Source organism: Talpa occidentalis, unplaced genomic scaffold (genome assembly GCF_014898055.3).
Source record: "Talpa occidentalis isolate TD23 unplaced genomic scaffold, MPIMG_talOcc4v2.1 talOcc4.11, whole genome shotgun sequence".
Taxonomy (NCBI): domain Eukaryota; kingdom Metazoa; phylum Chordata; class Mammalia; order Eulipotyphla; family Talpidae; genus Talpa; species Talpa occidentalis.
The window spans coordinates 27865554-27888564 of NW_023601104.1; the positions used below are offsets into that span (position 1 = coordinate 27865554).

The following is a 23011-nucleotide window of genomic DNA, read 5'->3' on the forward strand; positions in this document are numbered from 1 at the left end:
AAATGCTGAAAACTACCAATATGGCTAACAGAGTATGTAAAGACTGTCAAACAAAAACGGTAATAGTGATTACTGCTGGGCGGTAGAATTAAGAAATGTTTTTTTAAATTAGTATTCTTCGGGTATTTTATAACAATAAAACAATACTTTTATGTTAAAATTGTTAAACTAATTTTACTAAGAAAGGGAAACATGAAAGGCAAATTCTAATGTCAGTATGACCTCCATATGTTTATGTAAATTACTCCTATATCTAATATCTACCTTACCTACAGGAACATTTTAAAGAAAATCAATTTCTACTATTCAGAGTCTAGCACACAAATGCATACTTCCTCTCTGAAAACGGTGAATGTTATCTAGCAAACAGTAAATATAACAAGGAAACAGAATATATTATTTGCACTGAAGGAGGAGCGGCTATTCTTAACACAAAGAAAAAGGAAGTAATAGTAGCATATTTCAGATTAACTCTAGGGTAAAAGTGCATTCATTCATTCATTCAGGTAGTACATGAGTACCTTATCTAGGTAAGGCACTGTGCTAACAGGTATACTTCTACTAAACTGCATGCTTTTCTGACAAATATATACGCAAGAGTTGCACTATCTATCCTATGAATGCTAGAGAGTCTGCTTAAATAAAAATAATTTAAAAGACTAAGACTAAAGCAGATCTCCTCCAAATCAGCCATTTCATTTTTAACTGAATACTGAGGGAAAAGTTGAGATTTAGTTTTCCTTGTCTACTCCAATGATAAAAGTAATTCCTTATACATGCCAACAACTTTACTGCTATAGCTAACTACCTAGGCTAAGAACTCATACAGGCCATACGAAGTTCCTAAAAAAACTGAAGGAAGGGCCTCCCCGGTGGCTCAGCAGTTGAGCGCTGGGTTGCGAAGCTGCCCGCAGCCTCTGCAGCACTGGTTCGATCCCCAGCTGCTCCCAGGCCACCGGAGGAGGGTCCCACATGGCGCGCAGACCTCTCTTGCCACCCGCTGCTCCCCTCAGCAGTGTACTTCAGTCCTTCTGCCTGCTCTGCTCCCGGCTCTAGCTCTGGTGAATTCTCTCACCCTCCCACGCTCCTGACTGTACCCAGTGCTTGTATAAATAAATAAATAAAATTTAAAAAAAAAAAACAGAAGGAAGATAAATATGTCTAATCAAAAAAAAAAAAAAGCAAAGAAATTAATGACTAATAATGGAGATAAACAAACTTGCTACACAAACTCTCTCTAATCCCATGAAGTTCTAAAGACACCAAGGTAACACATAAGTAAAGTAGTTCAAAATCTCTATAATCCCATGAAGTTCCAAAGACACCAAGGTAACACATAAATAAAGCAGTTCTAATAAGTGATAATGATATTCTTCTGTGGTGGACAAACAGGCCAAAAGGGTGAGAGTAAGCAGTAAGCGTGTTCTGTACTTTCAAAGAGAAGGCTTCTGATTTTTGACCCTATGTCAACCTGGTAAATGGTAGAGCCAAGGTTCAAATTATCAGATGTCTAGAACATCATACTAGCAGAACATCATACTAGCTCCCAAAAAGCAGAGAAGAATGGGCAGAGGATTTCAATTCAGAAAATAATTCTATCACTGGGAGAGAGAGGGAGAGTAATAGAATTACTCAGACCTGCAGTCTGTGTATAAGAGGATCCACTTTCAGTCCTTGCGCTGAAGAGTGCGAAGAAGTCCAAAAACAAGGGTAACTAAAATCAGTACAACTAACAAAGATATAACCAGAAAGGTAGAATACAGTCAAGGTTTGTTAGGAGGATTAACAGGAGACAGAACAGTTACACAGAGGAAAACATAGCAAAGAGGGCATTGGGAAATGGTTGTTTTAGTACTTTGTAAAAAATCACCATTTCTCTAAAAACAGCAATTCATAAGCTATCATTTAGAACAATTAAGGACCATAAAGATCTTTCTACCTAATCCCCTTCGAACATAAATAAATTGAAGACTAAAGAGATTAGATGGTTTATCCAAGGTTCTATCATTAATTTACAGCAGTGCTAAGAATATAATATATGTCTCCTTACTCCCTGGTCCATGTTCTTAACATAAAACAGAGATTAACCCAAAATTAATTAAAAATGAAAAACCAACAACAAAAATGTCATGCTGTAACACATGAAACTAGATTTGCATATTGTAAAGTAGTGAAAAAATAATATATAGTGCTATGTACTTTTAAAATTTCCCTGTGTATCTATAATATAAACACTCATTATTTAAAATTATATGAAAATATTTAGATACATTCATTCTCCAAGGAAGTGGGCCAAAGTAAATGACTAAACTGTTTTTAAAAGCACAAATCAAATTATTATAATAACTAATGTTTTAGTAAATACTACAGAAAATATTATAGTGACTCATGTCAATCGATTCTACCCAACCCAAATTAACCAACCATGCTCTTTTGAACAGGAGTTCACAGTGACTTTGTTTTGGGAGGGGAAGGTGAGAGACCGAGAGGAAACAATTGGCTTTTTTTCCACTTCCCTATTAAAACAGAAGTGTTGGCAGAGAAAGATGGAAAGCTGCCATGGTACCTATGAACTTTTTCCCTTTCAAGTATACTTCAGGGATCTCATTAAATAGTGGGTAGTGTAGCAGAGCTTCCTAGCAGAATGGTTACCAAAGTAACAACTTCTAGTTCTATTTCTAGGAAAAGGGTGCATTTTTAAATTCATAATGTTATTAAAATATGTGGAAAAGTATTTTCACTTCAAATTATAAGCTCTGCTTTAATAAATGAGCCTAACTATATTACATTACAATGAACTTTTTGTTTATTTTACAGGCAATAGGGCAAGTTGAGAAATGAAGCCTTCACAACACCAAGTGTTGACAACAGCAAAGGACTAAAAAAATCCTCTACCGGTTTAAAGATACCTAGACAGGCCTGGCTATGTTTTATGTGGCAAGTCAAAAGGAACAAAGAGGCCTGCTGTTTCTTGCATTCTCAAGCTTTCTTACAGCTATTAACATAATCTAATGTATTAGATTTGGAGCAACAAATATCAGCATGAGGCTGGAATATCTTGTCATATTTCATGACTGGCTCTTTGTTCCCTAGGCTTGAGTGAAAAAGAAGTAAAGATATATTATTTGACTACCATTTCTCACCATGAAGGAGGTATACTGCACTGGCTTTGTTCAAATCATAGACGGTAAAAGTCAAAAGAGATGACCTTGTCTACCCCTCTCATTTACAGATAAGAAACTAGTGGTCACTGGTCAATGACTTGCCAAAGGCCATACAACTAGGCCATACAACTAGGCAGAATGGGAGACGGAATTAAATCCCAGGATTCTTCCTTCCTGCTGCTGCTCTGCTCCAACAATTATCTGGCAGCTGATGGAGATGGGGCAGGGTGAGGTGAAGGATGGTATCTAGCTATAAGCCCAGCCTAGTTTACAGAGCTATAGCCTCTGAGGGCATCCCAACTAGCTCCTACTTCTTCCTGGGCAAGTAGCCACCCTTGCACCCAGCTTCTACGTATATTTCACCTGTCAAACGGAAGAGTGAACAACAGAAATGTGAATGGAGGATTTTCCTGACAAAGGCTCTACAATTGCAACAATACTGCGTAAATCCAGTGGTGAAACCATTTTCAAATATGCATTACTCTTGAAACAATTACATCCTGGTCACACCTCAAATAGCTAAGGGCTGTATGTTTTATTTCTGGATACCAGTTTGTAGGGAACAAAACCCCAGGCAAACCTTCCTACTTGCATAAGCAACAACATGCCCACAAAGCACTTTTCTGAATCTATGAAAATCTGACTTACAAACTAGCTGGCAGGCAATACAACTACAGTGAGTGTAAATTCAAATGCAAACAGGTTTTTTTTTTCTTTTAATAAATTTGTTTGAAAAATAATGTTCAGACATGTGGTATTAGCTCTACACAAAATTATCTCACTGTTCAATATGAGAACCCTGAAGTTTGAAGAACAGAAGAAACATACTTTAAAAAAAAGTAGGCCGTTTTCCATCACTCAGGTTTATCATCACTGTTACTACCCTATTAATTACCAGTTTAACTCTTATCATTACAAAGGACTTTCATTTACCTCACAGTGTTATTTCTCCATTTTCCAGATAAGGAAACTGAAGCTTAAAAAGTTAAAAAGCTGGGGATTCCCCTGGTGGCGCAGCAGTTGAGCGCTGGACTGCGAAGCTGCCCCCAGCCTCTGCAGTGCCAGTTCGATCCCTGGCCACTGGGCAAGGGTCCCACATGGAGCTCAGACCTCTCCTGCCGCCCGCTGCTCCCCTCAGCAGTGTATTTCATCGTTCTGTCTGTTCTGTTCCCTGCTCTGGCTCTGGTGAATTCTCTCACCCTCCCGCGCTTCTAACTGTACCCAGTGCTTGTATAAAATAAATAAATAAATCTTTAAAAAAAAAAAAAAAGTTAAAAAGCTTAGCCCTGAGTCCCAAAGCTAATAAATAAACAGGCCTCATTTTTCTACAATAGCAAGAACTTTTTAAAGACCATTCTGCTTCAATCACTTTTTAAATTACATAGAATTACATAGAGACTGCTTGGCATTTAAAAAAAAAAAAAAAACAAACACAGAAAATGGAAGTTTTTTTTTTTTACTTCTCAAATTCAAAGGCAATATTCATAGCACACTTTCTGATTCTAGACATTGCACTAACAGTCCCCTTCCTTCTCACTCTACATTTTGCTTCTTGTCTATTTCACTGTGAATGCATACAAAGTATGAATGTATGCACAACACAACCATTTTCAAATTATGGCTAACACATTTTGATTCTTAAAACTACTTCTGATATCCTCCAAAGAAAATGCATTTTTACTGACAGGTGACCCTTTAGTCACTTGTAAGACATGTTTCTCTCTTAAGCTATAAATTTCATGGGGCACACACGTCTGTGAGTTTTTGCTCCTTGCTACAACTTATTTAGTACTCAAAAGGTCTACTAGAAATGCAGGAAACAATTGCAATTTCCTTAGAGAAGGATTTTTTCCCACATTTTGGGCTGGATAACTCTTTGTTAGGGAGCTATCCCATGCACTGTAGGCTGTTACAGTAGTTCTGGGGTCCATTAAACAAACAGCACACCTCTACCCTTCAATGTGAATTCCAAAAATCATCTGGGACATTGTCAAATATCCCCTTAAGAGGAAAATTATCCCCAGTTGAAAACCACTGCCTTAGACTAGTCAAGTACTCTAATTAAGAAGTATCAATTAAGTTTACCAATGATTCCCAAATTATAAGATCAATTGCGAAAATTTTTTACAAGTTGAATTCTTTCCTTTCTGAAGATGTGGAATTTGAATATGAAAAAAATCAAACTCAATGATATATAAACCTTAGTTGCTATATAGTTTTCAAGTAAGATTATATAGAATGCTCTTCATAAATATATGCTACTTTAATAAATTAACTGAATATTCCTACTTGTTTGGCATCAAAAGCTTAAGATAAATTTCTTCAGGAATATTTTCAAAGAATAGGAATAGACAACTCACATATTTTCTCATTCCATTGTAATGGGGGAAGTAAGTGTAAAGCTCATGACTTCTGGTTCCCTTTACCACAAAAATGAAAGGCAGCAAAACTTTCATTTTTGAAAGTTTGAAACAGAGATGTGGGTTGATAAACCCAAGGGATTTCCTGATTGGACTTCCACTAGATAACATTTCTAAAAGAAATGAGTTTATTTGTGTAAGCCTATTATAAAGTTGATGTTGGCAACTGGAACAATACCTTATACGTTAAAAAAAAAAATGTACAAAAATGTGATACCCTGTACTTCACCAAATATAGGGGGAGAAATGACATAAAATTATGGCATTTTAATTTCAAATATAAAAAGTTTCAAAATCCTCAGGCAGTGTATTTCATAATTTCACAGTAAAAACATTTACAATTAGAATCACAGAGTATTGGTGCTGGAAGGATCTTTAGATGTTACCTAGTCCAGCTCCTAATTTTAACAAACAAGAAGAAACAAAATAAGGTTTGGTAGGGAAGGAAGAGTCAAAAGTATCCATGAACTTAACATCTTTAAAAAAAAAAAAAAAAAAAAAAACCTGAGATTTAAATAGGACACAATAATATGAATGATTTTAAGTAGTGATTACCCGGGGAATTACTACCTGCCATGATTCTTTTCCATTAAATTTAAATTAAAATGAAGATTAAGGTACAGTAAGGTAAATGGCTTGTCCAATCAACCATCTATCTATAGCGCAGGTCTCCTAAATGCTAGCCCAGTGTCTTTCAGGCTTCAAATACTGCTTACAAACTAAAAGGAATAATGTATAGTATTGGGAGTATCCTGAAGAAACATTTGACCCCTGCAGAAGGCCCTTAACATTTCCATCTTTATTCTCTATCTTGCATTATACTTCAGTGTGGAGCAAGGGCACATAAACAAAATATGTATTACAGGGCAAAGCACACTGAACCAGTCAAATAACTATAACCTATTAAAAGCAGGCTCCTCCACAACTTAGGGTCACATTCCCAGTTTCATAACATCATCTAATATAAACACATGGTCCGCATCTATAATTATAAATTTTAGCAGTCAGATTTTATTTTTGAAACGTAAAAAGAAACGGGAAATTAATTTTAACTTTGCATTTTATTTAACCCAAATATTCAAATATTACTTCCACATGAAATCAACATAAAAATTATTTGGTTATTACTCTTTCTCCTACTAAGTATATTCAAAACTCAGTCTGCATTTTTGTCTCAATTCGTACTAACTACATTTCAAGTGTTCAATAGCCACAGTGGCTAGAGGCTATCCTATGGGGCACCGCAGGTCTACAACTATTTGTTAAGTGAATTAAAACTAAACCAATGTGACCTCAATTGAAATAAAGAAGCAGCTCCATCCATTTGGGTTGTTCTTTGGATTTTTCTCTCCAAAAAATGACAATATTTTCCATAAGTCTTTTGTAAAATAAGTATCCACAATGACCTAAGAGCGTAACAAGCAATCAGTGCAAAAAAAAACATTAAGCTTTGTGAAGAGTGTGCAAGCATACCATTTACTGTCTACTTTTATATTATCTCTAGGATAGAAAAGTTGGCGTCAAATTCGGGCTTGCAACCAAGCAGATACCTAACTAGAGATGATGCTGGTTGTGGCTTGAATTTCTTTCTCTTGCTCCAAAATAAAACTGAAAGTCTTAATGAGGGAGGGCACTTTTAATTAAGGAAAGAAAACACCTTCTCAGAAGTTGAAAGTGGGAAGAGTAAGAATCCCTACTTGACAGGCCTTTCATAATCATCTTCTCCTGCAGCGCCCTCACCAAACCCTCCCAGTCAGCTATGATAAGCCAAAAAAGATAACTGCGAAACCCAATTTCGTTTTTCTTTTCCTCGTTGCCACTTTATTTGATCGTGTGCGACCACGCATAGATCCTCACTCCAAGTAGAGCGGCAGCAAAAGGGCTTTTGAGGGGTTTTGTTTGTTTGTTTGGGGGGTTTGTTTGTTTGTTTTGATGCTGTGGAGCAAAAAGGGTGACGCTGAGAGCAGAGAGGACCCCAAGGCGGGCAGCGGGGGGCACGGCTAGGGACCTGACCTCAGGGGCGGAAGGCGGCAACTCGGGCAGCACCGGGGTGAGCCTGCGGCATCTCCCCACCCTGGGCCGGCACCCCGGGCCCCAAAGGCGGAGGAGGCGGGCACGGCCCAGCCGACGCCCTACACCTGCCACCCAAGGAGGGGGCCCACCGGGCGCCCGCCCCGGAGGCGGAGTCTCGGGAGGCGAAGGAAGCAGGGCCCGGGCAGGAGCCGCGGCGGGAAGAGCCGGCGACGCGGGCCCCTCAGCCCGCGTCCGCAGCCCGCCGGCCGCGCCCTCTAGCTTACCGCCCCAGATCCCCAGCTTGAGCTGGGACTTGTTCAGGTTCTCCACATAGTCCCCCAGGAAGCGGTTCAGCAGGTCCGCGACCACCGACTCCAGCACCATGGTTGGGGCTGAGGCGGCGGGAGAGGGAGGAGCCGGAACCGCCGGGCGCAGCTGAGGGCGGCGACCCGCGCCGCGAATGACAGCCCCCCGGGCGCCGGCCCGCCCCCGCGCCGCGCGCGTGACCGGCCTGTGCGCAGGCGCGCCGCCGCCGCCAGGGGCCCGGACGTGCGCGGTCCGCGCCGCAGCCGCGCGGGCCTGTGGCTTCCCGGTTGTGGGCCTCCGCAGCCCTACGCTCGGCCCGCCTGAGGCGAGGCGAGACGAGTGAAAAGGAGAAAGGGAAGGCAGGGGTTAGAGCGCAGGGACGTCTCTGCGGCCACTCGGGGCCGCAGAGCTCGGTGGTCCTGAGCGAAGCAGCCCGGAGGCGCCGGGTCCTGCCCCACCCGCTGGGAGTCAGGCACTTTCTAGGCTTTGAGTCCAACATGGGCGCCCCCCAAGCGGTCACCCCTTCACCTGTGGGTCAGGTGAGGAAAAAGAGACCCTGCGTCCTTGTTCTGCGTTATTTCAACTCCGCCAGGGGCCAGTTGCTTATTAAAACATACTTGAATAATTTTAAAGTGGGAGGAGGGAGAATAGAACCTCATCATAAGAGGGCAGGTAGAATGAGACCTGAATGTGCATTTTGTTGTGAACTCGTTCTTTTTCTCTCCTATGTGCTTGATTTGCTTAGTTCTGAGGAGGACTTCAGTATGAAAATAACGTATAATGTAAGGACTCTGTCTTAGTGAAACTTAACCACACATTGACAAGCCAATTTTCTTTAGAGAACTGGACTTTTTTTTTTTCAATATAGTTCAAAAAGCAGTGAAATGTAGTAAGTAAAAATAAAAGTGAAAATGCTGAGATTATATGCATATATAATGCATATATGGTCTGAAAAAGTATACATGAGTTGCTATTAAACAACTGCTATGGACCTAATGTTTGTGACACCCGACCTCACTCCCCCACTACTGTGTTGAAATCCTAATCCCCAGTATGGCGGTATTCCGAGCATTCATAAAAGCAATTGGCACACTTGTAGAAGAGACCACACAGCGCTGCTTCCTTACCCCTTCTGCCATGTGGGAATGTAGCATGATGGCCATTGATGAGCTAAGAATTGATGCCTTATCAGACACTGCATCTTCTTGCACTTTGATCTTTTGATATCCCAGGCTACACAACTGTGAGAAAGAAAGTTGTTTTGTTAGGGGGAAAAGGATGTCCTAAAGCTAATTCCATACAGTCTTTGTGGACTCCACCCCCACTCCAGACCAAAGCCATCAGGACATTGGGAAATACAAATCCCATCACCACCAAAGGGAAGGTTGCTGGAACCTGAGGGTGGGGTTAAGCAGCCAGGTTTGGTATAAAACCAGATACGTGGGCTTTGGGGGGCCCCCTTCGGCTCCTCTCTGCCAGCTCCTAGCGCCCGCCAGCTCTCAGAGTGCCATTGGGTTTCCAGGTCGGCAGATCGGGTAGGACGCATTTAAGACTTTATTTCTCTATTTTCTCCCTGAGTTGTACGTTTCCTCATTTCCCTTTCCCTTGTAAATAAACCTTTTATTAACCTTTTGTGTGTGCTTGCAGTGGAGTATTAATAAGTCCCTTTTAAGCGCACAGGCGAGGACCCACAGCTAGGCAACCCATTTTGTATTGGGGCTGCTCCGTAACAGTTTTAAAACCATTCCTGTGATGGTTTGTTATTGTGGTCTGAACAGACTAAGAAGACCATCTGCCTTACACAGAATCAAAAAAAAAAATCATTTTTTAAAATTTTAATTCCATTGGAGAAAGAAAAAAGTCTAGAACTGGTGTGTAAACTGGATATAAAAGAAAGATAAAATTATTATTGACAAATAATGTAGGCTCCCATCCGCCACTCCTGTACCAAGAAAATAAAACCTCAGCCATATGTTTTTCCAGGCTCAGTTACCCGACAAAATGCCTAGGAGGCCCTTTGGACTTCTTTCATCATCCACAACCAATTAACAGCCATACTTTTCTAGTCTACTGTTTCCATATTTCCTAAATTCTCCTTACATCTCACCAGGGCCAAGCAATCACCTTCTAACCAGTCTCCTGGACTCATATTTTTCCCCTCACCATAGCTACACACTGCCACAGGGATCTAGCTTTCCAATGCACAGGTGAGCTCAGGTTATCCACCTGCTGAAAAACACCCAATAACTCCAGTGTTCAAAAACTCTCAGTCTACCCCAAATTGCTTCTCGTGCTTCCAACAATCCCCCTTGTATACTCACATCATTGATACATGGAGGAAAATGCAAATATATATAATATATATATATATATATATATAAAATGCATGTTGTGGTTGGACTATGTACCATAAAAAGTTAAGGGTATATAATAACAGTGCAAGAAGATATGAAAGATGCCACAGAGTAGTGTGGTAAAACAAAGGGAACAGAGATAGTAACCTAGTGAGTAATATGGACAATGCCAAACTTTGTGTAATAATAATTCCTTGCGCTTCTACAGTAGTTTACAGTTTTTGAAGAATAATGCATATGTCAGGGCCTCCCTCATGGCCCAGGGATTAAAGTCTCAGCACTATCAAGCCATTGAAAGCCACTGCAGCATGAGATTGATCCCCCACTGGGGAGCTAACCCACATGGTACAGCAGACCTCTCCTGTCTTGCCCACTGCTCCCTCAACAGTGTATTTCAGTGAATCTGCTTGTTCTGCTCTCCAATCTGTCTCTGGTGAATCCTCTCACAGCAACCCACACCTCTGGCCTACACCCCAGTTCTTATATGTGTAAGTAAATAAAGATAAATCTTTTTTAAAAAAGAATAATGCCTATGCATGCTTTTACATTGTACAATTAAGTACAATGAGAAGGACAACAAAGACAACTGCAGAACTACAGAGGGATTGAGCAATAAAAACAGATGAGCAAAATATTTCTGTTAAAAATCAAAATGAGGCACAGCTAAAAAATGGTCAACTGTTGCTTAAAAATTGAAAACTAATTAATTATAATTTCACACATCACATTCTCCACCCTTGGTGTTTGTTGAGAAAAGCAAAAGAGATATGGGTGTGGGGGTGGAAGGAAGGAAATGAAAGAGCAAGCGAGAAAATAAGCATGGCACCATAGACTCTCAGGAAAGTTAACTGGGAGAAAGCATGGAAGTGGATTGCAAGATGTTAGAGTCAGAAGGAAAATATCAGGTAAACCCAGCCTCCTCATTTGACAGATGGAGACACTGAATGCAGAGAGAATTAAAGGCTATGTCAAAGTCTCACAAGTTTAGTAACTATCGGCAATAAAACCCAAGTGTCTTGATTCCCTAGTCTGTGCTTTTTCCATGATTCCATACTCTAGTTGTAGTCAATGAGATGGATGAGCCAGACTGCCCATATTATATTTGCTTGCCAACTCTTATTTTTCCTTGACATCCAACCTCCTGTAGGCAGGCATGCAGTGCATAAGAACATCTTGGTCAAAGAAGGAACACATATGCAACAGTGGTCCTTGTGTATAGTCTAGGTGTGTAGTAGGCTAAACCATCTGGACTCGTGTAGTTATACTCTGTGACATTCACACAATAACAAAATCACCTAATGACATGTTTCTCAGACTATTCCCACATCATTAAACAGTGCATGACTATTAGTTAAGTCTGCTTCAAGTTGTTCAGTTTCCTTCTCCTTCCAGAGCATGTCTGGCCATGATGGTGTGTGATCTTCTGATGCTTACTTCATAGAATTGTTTTCCAGCTCCATTACTGGTCCTGTTACACCATCCTCCTAAATAGTGCATGACTCATACTTCCGACGTAAGTAAAACATAAGGTTTAATATGGTCACGGGGGACCAGCTGTGCCAGGCTAAGTCTCTCCTGTTTTCAAGAAATCTTATACAGGAAATGCTTAAGTGTTATTGGAGAAGATGAATTGTTAATAAAAACAAAGCAAATCTGCTTTGATTGGCCAAGAAGAGAAATGTTTTTAAAGAGGTCAATGTATGAATCAGCTAATCCTTGGCTAGGAAGAACTGTGTAATAAGAAACAGGTAGCAGTTAGTCAGCATTTATTGTGTACCAGGCATTTTATACATTTTTAATTCTCACACCAATCTCATATGATAGATATTATTAGCTGCATATTATATCTTGGGCTCAAAGAAGTTAATTAACTTGCCCACAGCTCCATATCTAAAATGTTACAGATCAGATTTGAAACTGGGACAGATTCAGTCTAAAGTCTGTATTTCTTCACCCCTAAATAATTTCTCATGCCCTAGTCCTTTTTTTCCTTTCTCTACCACACAGACCTTGTTAACAACTTCTCAGCTAATTTCTCAGATTGTGAGACTCACCATTTTAACCAAGGAATCTCTAGACTTTGACTTGCAGAGCTAAATGCATCTTGTTTCCTGAGAAAAGCTGAGTCAAAATACATGCACATGACCACCAAGTATATAATCTGGCAATCATTCTCCCATAGCACTGGCCCAAGAATTTTGTATAGGATCAGAGATGATATAAAGACAAAACAGTAGGTAATCAAGGATATGGTAAACCCAGGGACCCAACAACCCTACCCTTCCCCCCAAGGATGTAGACAGATAGATAGATAGAGATAGAGATAGATAAAGTGTCTAGCAGTCTTTTCTCACTCCTGCCTCAGCCAGATGGAATATTCTATCCACATTATTTCATTCCTCATATAATAGATGTGCAGTTTATATGCTCTTGTACAGCCTAGACCCACCCACCTAGCATTGTGGCTGAAACCCAGGAAACATTCAGTCAATATTACTTTGAATGAATAAATGAACTAATGTACACTTTTTTCTATAATGACTATAAATATAATATCTGACATTATGACAGGGTCTGTGCTAAGATCTTCATAGCATTATCTTATTATACACTAAGGAAAAGTTAGAAGTAGATACTATTATTATCAGAAGAGGAACACCAGCTCTCCACAATCTCCCAAATCTCCTGGTTCAAGAATCCCATTACTTCTCAAAGTTGCAACCCCCTAAATTTTACATTTGATACTGTGCTTTAAAAACATTAAGGAGGGTCTCCCCTGGTGGTGCAGCAGTTGAGCGCTGGGTTGCGAAGCTGCCTGCAGCCTCTGTAGCGCCGGTTCGATCCCCGGCTGCTCCCCGGCCACCAGAGGAGGGTCCCACATGGCGCGCAGACCTCTCCTGCCGCCCGCTGCTCCCCTCAGCAGTGTGCTTCGGTCCTTCTGCCTGCTCTGCTCCCTGCTCTGGCTCTGGTGAATTCTCTCACCCTCCTGCGCTTCTGACTGTACCCAGTGCTTGTATAAATAAATAAACAAACAAATAAATAAATCTTTAAAAAAAAAAATTAAGGAAACTTGCTTAAGGTCATATAGCAATCTGACATCCTGAAATCAAGACTGAGCCTGATTTCAGATTATTTTAACCATTACATTATACAACCTCCTTTCTATAATATATAGCATTATTTTATGTTATATAATTATAACAAATTATAACATTTATGTTATATACATATAACACTGTTATATAAAACACATTATATTTGTATTAATAATATATTTGTATTAATCACTTTCTATGCTTTTGGCACATACGTCAAGCACAGTACTAAGTATTTTACATTATTAGATTCATTTAATCCCCCAAACAACTCATTTATGTCCACTAATATGTATTATTTCCTCCATTTTCCATCACTAGGTGAACTTGGATAAGTTACTAGGAGTAATAGTTTGCAGGATTTATGTAACAATTCTAGACTATATTAAGTCATCAAGCACAGTGTTTGTGTATTTATATCTTGAAAAGGAAATGCACATCTCCTCCCCACCACCCCCCATCACCTTTGCATGAAATCAATTTAATTTGTTAAACAGTATCTGGAGAGGAAATTAATTTACAAGGCAGTGTCTTAGGCAGAAACAGCAGGTTTCCAAAAGCTGAACAAAAATGCCTCATCTCCTTCCACCTAGCTGGATGCAGCTCTTACAGAATGAATGCAAATCAGTTTTCAAAAGGAAAGTATAGGATCTCTCAGGTAAGTACCATCTAGGAAGGACAGATGTGGTCAGGGTGCCCCCAATCAATGGTTCCAAAAACCCAAGTTGTATGCAGCAGTCTATTTCCCCTGATGAAAAATCAAGACTTACGACTTAAGAAGCTGGTTGTTATTTCTTTTTGTGAGACATTAGATACACACAAATTTAAATGCAATTCTTAAATGTATGCTAGATGATAGTTTTTACATAAGATATGCTCCTGTAACCCTGCCAAGATCAAGAAATGGAATATTACCAGCACTCCATAAGCCGCTCCCTACCCAGAGGAGTTTAAAAACAGCAAAGAAAAAAACTTCAAAATTAAAACTGAAAACCAGAAAGCGGGCAAGGAACTTCAAAAAGGTAGGCAACCAAGCCTAGATTTGCTAGAGGCTACTAGGTAAGAATAAAACAAATCCGACTCTTCCTCTTTTTTTAATGGTGGGTGAAGAAGCCAGGAGCTTCTGTGCATTCACGTTCATTCTGTCCGTCAATCCTCACAAGGACTCCTCACAAGGACTCTGCTCTATAGTCCTGACTCCTTTGCACGTGAGGAAACTGAAACATGTTCAGAATTTCCGGAGATAACGTCCCCCGCCCAAAGGAGAGAAATAACTGGATCTCTTAAGTTTGCTTTGCTATCCAGCCACGTGGCAAGGGGGAAGGCCCGGCATCAGGTTACCAAGCAGCACAGCTGACACTCCACCATTGGCCAACTTTGCAGACCGCAGGTATAAAAGCTCCCGCTGCTGTATTTGTGCTGAACCCAGCGCGTTCGCTTTGAACTTCCCAGAGCCTTCGCCCTTCTCCCAATGGGTACCCCAAGCGTAATGGCACTGAGACCCATCTGACTCCGGATCCAGGTACCACAGGAGGGACCCACAACCTTGTTTAATACCCGCGGGGAGTCGCCTGAGGATATTTGTGCCTAAAAGAGAAGAGCAAGCTGGAGTGTTCAGGAGGGAATAATATTGAATAGTTATTACAGAATGTTAATTTTCTCTGAGGACTAGAGTGCATTCATCCAGGTTTCAAGTATTCAAGAAACGATTGTACAAGCAAAGCGCCGTTGGGCACCAAGGACCAAAGTTGGAGAGCAACATTTTGAGAATCTCAGCCATAGGCCAACCAGGACGGATCTAGATGAAAGTAATAAGCCCCACAATGTACATGTAAGAGGCTACACAAGAAAAGATTGTTTTCCGATCACTGAAACATACTTTGCAATGGCAGAGTGAGGGGCAGTCCCGGAGGAAGAAGTACCTCGAAAGAAGAACACAGACAGGAATTGCTGCGCCCTGCAGGGCTCACTCTGACCATCGGTGTGCACTTGTGTATTGCCACCCCATCAGCTCCAGCGGAGGGTCAGCCAGAACAGACATCTACCACCTGATGTGGTTCCTGGAGCGGCTCCGTTTGGATCCCGAGCGCCTCCTGCGGGGCGGAAACGGGCTTTTCCAAGGTCGGGGCAGCAGAACCACGGCGGTCACACCCGCCACTTGCACAAACGTGCTCACCCCGGACCGCATCCCGGAGTTCTGCATTCCCCCACGACTCGCGCCCTGCTCGGCCCCGGCTGCACTCCCGGACTCTTGGGGCGAAGAAGCAGGGACCGACCACGGCGCCGGGAGCACCGACTGGGACCCGCGCTCGCAGGCCGCGCTCTCGCTGCCGCACCTGCCCCGCGCGCGCACCGCCTACGGCTTCTGCGCGCTGCTCGAGAGCCCGCACACCCGCCGCAAGGAGTCGCTCTTCCTCGGCAGCCCCGGCGCCGCCGCCCTCCTGCGCGCGCCCGCCGCCCCGGCCGCGCCGCGCCCCCGCGCCCACACCTACAGCGGCGGCGACGCCCCGGGCCGGCCCCCGAGCGGGGCCCCCGCCGCCCCCGCCGGCGGCCCCCGCCCGCTCCGGGACCCGCTCGCGCCTGCGCCCCGCGGCCGCCGCCTCCTGCGCGCCCCCGAGGGGCTGCTGAGCCGCGCGCGGCGGGCCCGGAGGAGCCTCGGCCTGGCTCGCGCGCGCTCCGTCTCCAGCGGAGACGAGGACGAGGCGCCCCCGGCCCCTCCGCGTGCCCGCCGCCGGCCCCCGCCGCGCTGCCCGAGCTCCTGGAGGCCGAGGGCACCGTGCCTCTGGGCCGCGCCGGGGGAGCCCTGCGCCTGGCCCTGCAGTACAGTCCGGCCGGCGGCCGCCTGCGCGTCCGGCTGCTCGGCGCGGAGGGCCCGGCCGGAGGCAGCGCCGAGCCCCGCGCCGCCGGCTGCCGCGTCAGCTTCGTCCTGCAGCCGCCGGGCAAGACGCGCCGGCAGCGCGGCGCCGTGGTCCTGCGGAGCCGCAAGGCCGTCCTGGACCAGGACTTGTGCTTGGACGGGCTCTCGGAGGACGAAGTGCGCCGCCTGGCCGTGCGCGTCAAAGCGGAGCACGCGGGCCGCGGCCTGGAGCGGGGCGAGCTGCACTTGGGCTCCCTCCTGCTCCCCTGAGGACCCGGGTGCTGCCCTCGGGGCGCTCCCGTCGGGGCGCGTTCTGCCCGCTGGCCACTCGCCCAACTACAGCTGCTATGTACAAAATAAACGTGTATTTATTCTTCTTTTTGGCCTCTCTTTCAGTTCGTTAGCAGAGATCGTCCTGAATTAATATCACAGTAAACGATGTAATATTTTGTGTGGATTCTTTTAACTTTCCCCCCCAACAAATGGCATGGTGTTCTGCAGTAGTGTTTCCTGTATAGTAGCCCATTACATTTCATATGTTCCCCCGAAGTTCCTATTGGGCAATAAGGACTCACAGAAGCGTAAAAAGTGGAGGGTGTCTTGGAATTGTGTTTGATCCAATCTCCTTATTTAGAAGTTTATTCAGCCCACAACATTCATCCAGACCATCTTAGAGCACACATAATTTTGATGCATGTTTAACACTTTGGATAAGAAAAAGAGACTAGAAGAGATGAAGTGTCTTGTCCAAGTGAATTATTAGCAACTTCACTCTGATACTCTTGGCTACATCTTGCTGGGAAAGTACTGAAGAAATAGAATGTGAACGTTCTAAGCTAAAATTATCATAATTTTACAGACACTACTTTGTTAAATTCTCAAAACAAGACTTCAAAGTGGGTCCAGCCATTGTTTTACACATGAGAAGACGGAGGCACCCAATAAAGAGCAGTCAGGACTTGCGCCCAGGCAGTCAGTACCTCAGTCACTCTAATTAACGCCAGTGTCTGAAGCACTCCTCTCATTAATGTCGTGAGACTGCACCTTGTATCTGAAGTGGTTGACTCTGGGGATGGGGTCTTCTCTCATTTCTTCACCTTCCAGTGGGAAAGCAAATTGGTTGAAACCAAGTAATTTGTTGTGGATATTGATAACTTCAAGACCTGAGATGAACTAGGCTCGAAGTTCTGTTTTAAAAAGAAGCTAAGTAGTTTCAGAGTCCCAGAAAAGGCACCAGCTGAGCTAGCACACCAGGGCAGGGACCCAAGAGTGTACTGAGACATTGTTCTACCTCTGGCTTCTGATGGTAATAACATGAGTATTCTGTTTTAAAGAATAATTTTCCTTTACCCCTCACATTCACTGTCTGCCAGCTACAAGTCTTCCTTTCTGTGCACATAGAAGAAATATGTGTCCTAAATGAGGGCTGAAAAACATGTAAATATGTAGTATGGTGTCAAATAAGACTGTATTATCAGTCTGGATTCAGAAGTGGTTTCTGTTTTCATTAAACGGTTGACAATTTTATCCATTGGTGTTCATGAAAAATGCTATTTAGAAAAGAGTTTGTTTCAGTAACAACTTAACCATAAACTGAGAATGGGTTATTGCAGTGGGTATTTACAATGACAACCATTGAACAAATGTGAAGAATAACTGAATTCATTCACTGTCAATATCAACCATATCAAGAAGCTCCAAGTGGCTGACCAAATGAAGGATGACATAACAGTAGCTGAGATCTATCACCTCCTCTTCCACCCACTCAAGGCACCATTTCCTTAGTTTTCAAGTCAACCATTTTTTTAAACTATAAACTTCTTCATGATTTTAGAATTTGATAGTATAACCAATATTGAATTTCATATATAGTACTTTAATATAGTATTGAGCACATATATAGAAATTTAAATGGAGAGTGAAAATTTGGCTATATATGAAATATCAGTGTGGAGTTTTCTTCTTTTTTTTTTTTTTAAGATTTATTTATTTATTTATACAAGCACCGTGTACAGTCAGAAGCACAGGAGGGTGAGAGAATCCACCAGAGCCAAAGGGGAGAGCAGAGCAGGCAGACTGATGGAAGTACACTGCTGAGGGGAGCAGCGGGCGGCAGGAGAGGTCTGCTTGCCATGTGGGACCCTCACCGGTGGCCGGGGATCGAACAGGCGCTGCAGAGGCTGCAGGCCGCTTAGCAACCCAGCGCTCAACAGCTGCGCCACCGGGGAGGCCCGGTTTTCTATTTTTTAATGAAAACCAATCACATTGATAGTTTAAATAATAAAAACTCTTACAGAAAATATTGTAATCACCACTGTTACTAGATTACAAATGAGCAATAAGCGAAAGTGTCATTTTATTAAGTAGATTTTTCCAAGAAGGGAAACTAATGAATTTCATGGCCTAATTTTCTATGAATTACCTGTATTTCCAAACGGAATCTTCATTAGTGTCAAGTCACACATGATTAAATAGATCAATCTGATCAAGAAGATTTTTTTAACAAGACTTTTAGCTGACTGAAAGAATCTTAAATCATAAAATCATGGAATTTTAGAGTTAAAAATAAATTTAAGAATCATTTTGTGCAAATCCATGTATTACAGAAGAAGGTCAGAGAAGTAAATTGTAGCTTGTCCCAAACCACAATTAGTGAAAGAGCTGGGACTAGGACCAGTTCTATTCTCACTTTGCTGCTAAAGCTAATGAGCATTTGGACCACTACTTCCAAGAAAGGTGAAATATTTTGTGCATGATTATTTTACATCATTGAGCGAATTCTAATTTTTGGCACTTGAGAAAACTTATTTGCAAAACAAAATTTTTGTGCTCTAACATCAGCCTTTCAGGGGGCAAATTTAAATTTGATTTGCACTTTGCTGCCCTCTAGTGGACCCTTCGTGTGATTTGTCAGTGCATTTATATTTTTAGCTGTGGACCGTCTTGGCTATTTAAAAACCAATCCAAGGCTAGAATCCAATCATCTTCAGTATGTTCTTATCAGATGATATAGTGTACACTCACATCACAAAAATAACTCACTACAGTTATGTGTGTGTAGAAAATGCCAAAAAGTGTTTTGCATTTAAAAAAGGAAAAGAAAAATATTTCCCAGTAATAGTGAAGCTAGGGTATGTGGCAATGGCTTGTTGGTTGCAGAAAATTGCTTTTAAAACCCTCATGTTTCTCACTGGGCTTTAAGCATTCACATATTTTCCACAAATGACATGTCATGACCTTGCCTCTTTCTGGTTAAAATATCTGAACGCATTCAAAGAAAAGCCTTACATAACACACAGACACTATGCCAGTTTAAACAATGTTAAGTACAAATCGAAAAAATGAAGTTATGTCACTTGGTTTTATAAAGACAGTGCATTTTACACCTAATATACTTTAGATAATTTCTTTAGCATTTAATTTTCTTTTACACACAATTTCACAATTCACAAATGTTTCCCCATTTCCATTCCCAGTACTTAAGCCAAAATACTAGATTTGGTCAAAGATATTTGAAAGAAAGAGCAAAAAATGGGTACTATGATATCAAATCATTAAGTGTACACACACACACACACACGGATAAAAAAGCACTCAAAAAGTTCACTTAGAATATCTGTTTTGGGGCAAATGCTATCATTAATTTTCAGTCCAGCTTTTTTCTGTTTGTAAGAATGAAGTGACAACTTCCAAGCTCTTTACATATTGCAGCTCATTCCAAGATAAGAGAAATTCACCACATTCAGGAGGTCAGACATCCAGCATCAGTATTCAAGCACCTGTTTATAGGTGTTTAGACTCAAGGTTTTTTTTATGACTGAAACTGCTGTGAGTATTCCTATATAAGACTTTATGTAGGCATAAGCTTTCATTACTCCTGGGTAAGTACCTGGAGATAACATTGTATTTAACTTTTAAGGAAACTGACAAACTATTTTCCAAAACGGTGATATCATTTTAATTTCCCCCGATAACACATTAGAGTTGTTTGCTCTACATCCTGGCTGACACTTGTACACGTAAAGACCTCTTGAAAGAAGCATATATTCAGATTTTCTATTGTTTCTTACCTACATGTTATTAAAACCATGTACCGGGCCTCCCCGGTGGCACAGCGGTTGAGCGCTGGGTTGCGAAGTTACCCGCGGCCTCTATGGTGCCGGTTCGATCCCCGGTTGCTCCCCGGCTACTGGAGGAGGGTCCCACATGGCACGCAGACCTCTCCTGCTGCCCGCTGCTCCCCTCAGCAGTGTACTTCGGTCCTTCTGCCTGCTCTGCTCCCCGCTCTGGCTCTGGTGAATTCTCTCACCCTCCCGCGCTTCTAACTGTACCCAGTGCATGTATAAACAAACAAACAAACAAATAAATAAATAAAATAAAACCATGTACCTAAGAATTCTGATGATAAAGCAGCAAAAGCAATTAGGCAAAGGCCACATTTAAGACAGAATTTCAAAGCAATATAATCAGTATTATCTTGGTATAAGATGGCTGTAAAATATCTGGGTCCTTTTTAAGAATTCTAGAACATCAGAATTTTAAATTACCCAATGCCAATTCAGTAGCTTTGAAGTTCAATAAGAATTACTGAGTTAATTTTTCTAAAGTCATTCATTTAGCTATTTAAAACCAACCCAGATAAAAGAGATCTTTCATAGACTAGGATTGAATTTTATGAGAGTGAATTAAAGGAAATAACAATTATATTATTAGAAAAAAGTCTGAATAGAAATGGGTTTAGAGACACTCTTTTCTTCTAGGTAGGTTAATAGAAGTCGCCTTTGTCAAGGAGTTGACAATCCCTCCTTTCCTTTCTGTATCACCCTACAGCTGCTGGAGCAGAAATACGAGCTATATAGTGACATCAGAGCCAGAACACTGTCATAGAGTCAATTTCTAGCATTTATTAGTCAAAGCCACCACCCTATCAATCTGGGATTGAATGATGGGCTATGGCTACTCTGCAGCTGCTATACAAGTGTTGATTGTTGCCAGTAAATTCATTTGTTAAAGAAAGTTTAAACTCAAAATCAGGTAGATGTGGTTTCTAGATCTCAGCTGTCATTTATTATTGTGTCTCTTAGTCATGTCATTTAGCCTTTCTAAATGTCATTTCTACATTAATAGTGAAGCAGTAAATTTACCTACCATGCAGGATCTCTGCAAGGATTAAAGGAGATAATGTATTCAAACTCCTCAGCACAGTGCCTGGTTTATAGAACCACTCAACAAATATTAGGCCTATTTTTAGCTTTTTCATAATGGATGATATTACTGGACTTTCCTCCTGGCTTCTAGCTGTACAATAGGAGCTCATTCTGTAGCAGGGACCCTATATCTAGAAGATTTTATCAATAAAATATACTTGCATGAGTCATAGGAGAAACTGTACAAGATGCCAGTTAAGTATTATAAACAATCATGCTATAGACAAGTATTCTTAAAAGAGGGATTCAGGAAATGAGAATAGACATGACATTTATTTAATATTCACCATGTTCCAAACAATATACTACAGACACTAATACAGTCAGTGTTAGGTCCCTTTGTGCTACAGTGTATGTGTAAAGACATTATAAGTAGATCTGGAAGCTCAGAGAAGAAACATGGTCCTATAGTTGGTGAAGAGGGAAAAATGGTTTGAAACTATGTGCATGTGACCACAGAGTCTCTGCTAGATTTTGGGTACCCAGGAGGTGAGCAGGATTTTGGTCCAAAAGAGGAAAAAAAAAAAAAAAACAGAAGGACAGCTTTAGAAAAAGAAGTAAGTTTTGGGTGCAAGATTAGTACAATGAGTTGAGAAAACACTCCTTCCTAGGTTTCCAACAGTCCCTGGGCACTCCTTTGGTGATCGTGTTGCCACCTGCTGACCAATTTGACTTGTTGACTTCTGTAGTGGCAGGAAGACACAGTGTAGGATCTCTATGATCCGAGCAGACTGGTGAAAGAGTCCTGGAAACCTCGGTGGCTTTTTCAGGTTTTATTGAGATTTTACCAGGTATACAGCAGGCAGAGGTGCCAGGGGGCCAGGAGGCTGGCAGGCCTCCTAGCTCCCAGCAAGTCTCCACTCTTCCTAGGCTCTCCAGCGTTCTCTTGTGGCCTCTGCTTCTCTGCTGGTTCTCTTCCTGGTAGTTCTGCTTCGCAATGTCACACTTATTAGCCCTGTCTCAGCCCAGGTGAATCCCACCTACGTATGCCCATACCCTACTTCAGGTGCCCGCCATTGGGCATGCATTCAGGACCGCAGGGATCCATCATCAATCCTAATGGCGGGAAGGCAGAAAAGCCTCACAATCATTTACCTTACCCTACAACTTCTTAGCACCTAAAACTAAAATACAGGTATCACTGAGAGAGCCTAATGAAAGAAATTGTGAGCAGGTAGGATGAGGTGCCCCACATCCTGTTTGAAGAGGTGGACTGTATCATGGACTGGTGAGTTGTGTCTACTACACTCAGGCCAGCACATTGACCATGAGGCATCATGCTAAAGAAAAAGCCTTAGATCCCAACTGATGATTCTCTCACAATTTCCTGGAAGGAGAAGGTTGAGAGGCAGCAGGAACACTGGAGGGTAAGCTGTCTGCCCATTCCCAGATGTAGCCCAGCCCAGAACAAGCTATGATGCTGCTCTCCTCCTCCTGGATCTGCCCTTTCAATATCTCCTCCTAACTGCCCTCACGAAGCCAGGCTCAATTCTTTCCAGCACTGGTTCCTACATGCATGAGTGAGTCTCTCTCATAAGGCCTTGCCTGGTTCAACTTCACCTAGCTCTCTTTGATGAATTACACAGGCTAGGAAG

The 23011-nt window shown here is 42.1% G+C and overlaps 2 protein-coding genes across 3 annotated transcripts in view; one reads left to right on the plus strand and one right to left on the minus strand.

The window, feature by feature from the left end:
* The window catches only part of VPS13C (vacuolar protein sorting 13 homolog C), a 194053-nt gene extending 186015 nt beyond the window's left edge, over positions 1–8038 (minus strand). For both annotated transcript variants that reach the window (XM_054687747.1, XM_037502618.2), the window contains exon 1: positions 7882–8038. In XM_054687747.1, coding sequence (XP_054543722.1) covers positions 7882–7981 — 100 coding nt within the window. In that variant the 5' untranslated portion in view covers positions 7982–8038. The remainder of the gene's footprint in view (positions 1–7881) is intronic.
* A 6752-nt stretch (positions 8039–14790) lies between these two features.
* Positions 14791–16794, plus strand: LOC119237940 (C2 calcium-dependent domain-containing protein 4A-like). Its single transcript, XM_037501760.1, is given in 2 exon segments — positions 14791–16052; positions 16055–16794. Coding segments are annotated over 2 exon segments (1074 nt in total). The 5' UTR covers positions 14791–15403; the 3' UTR covers positions 16480–16794.
* The last annotated feature ends 6217 nt before the right edge of the window (positions 16795–23011 follow it).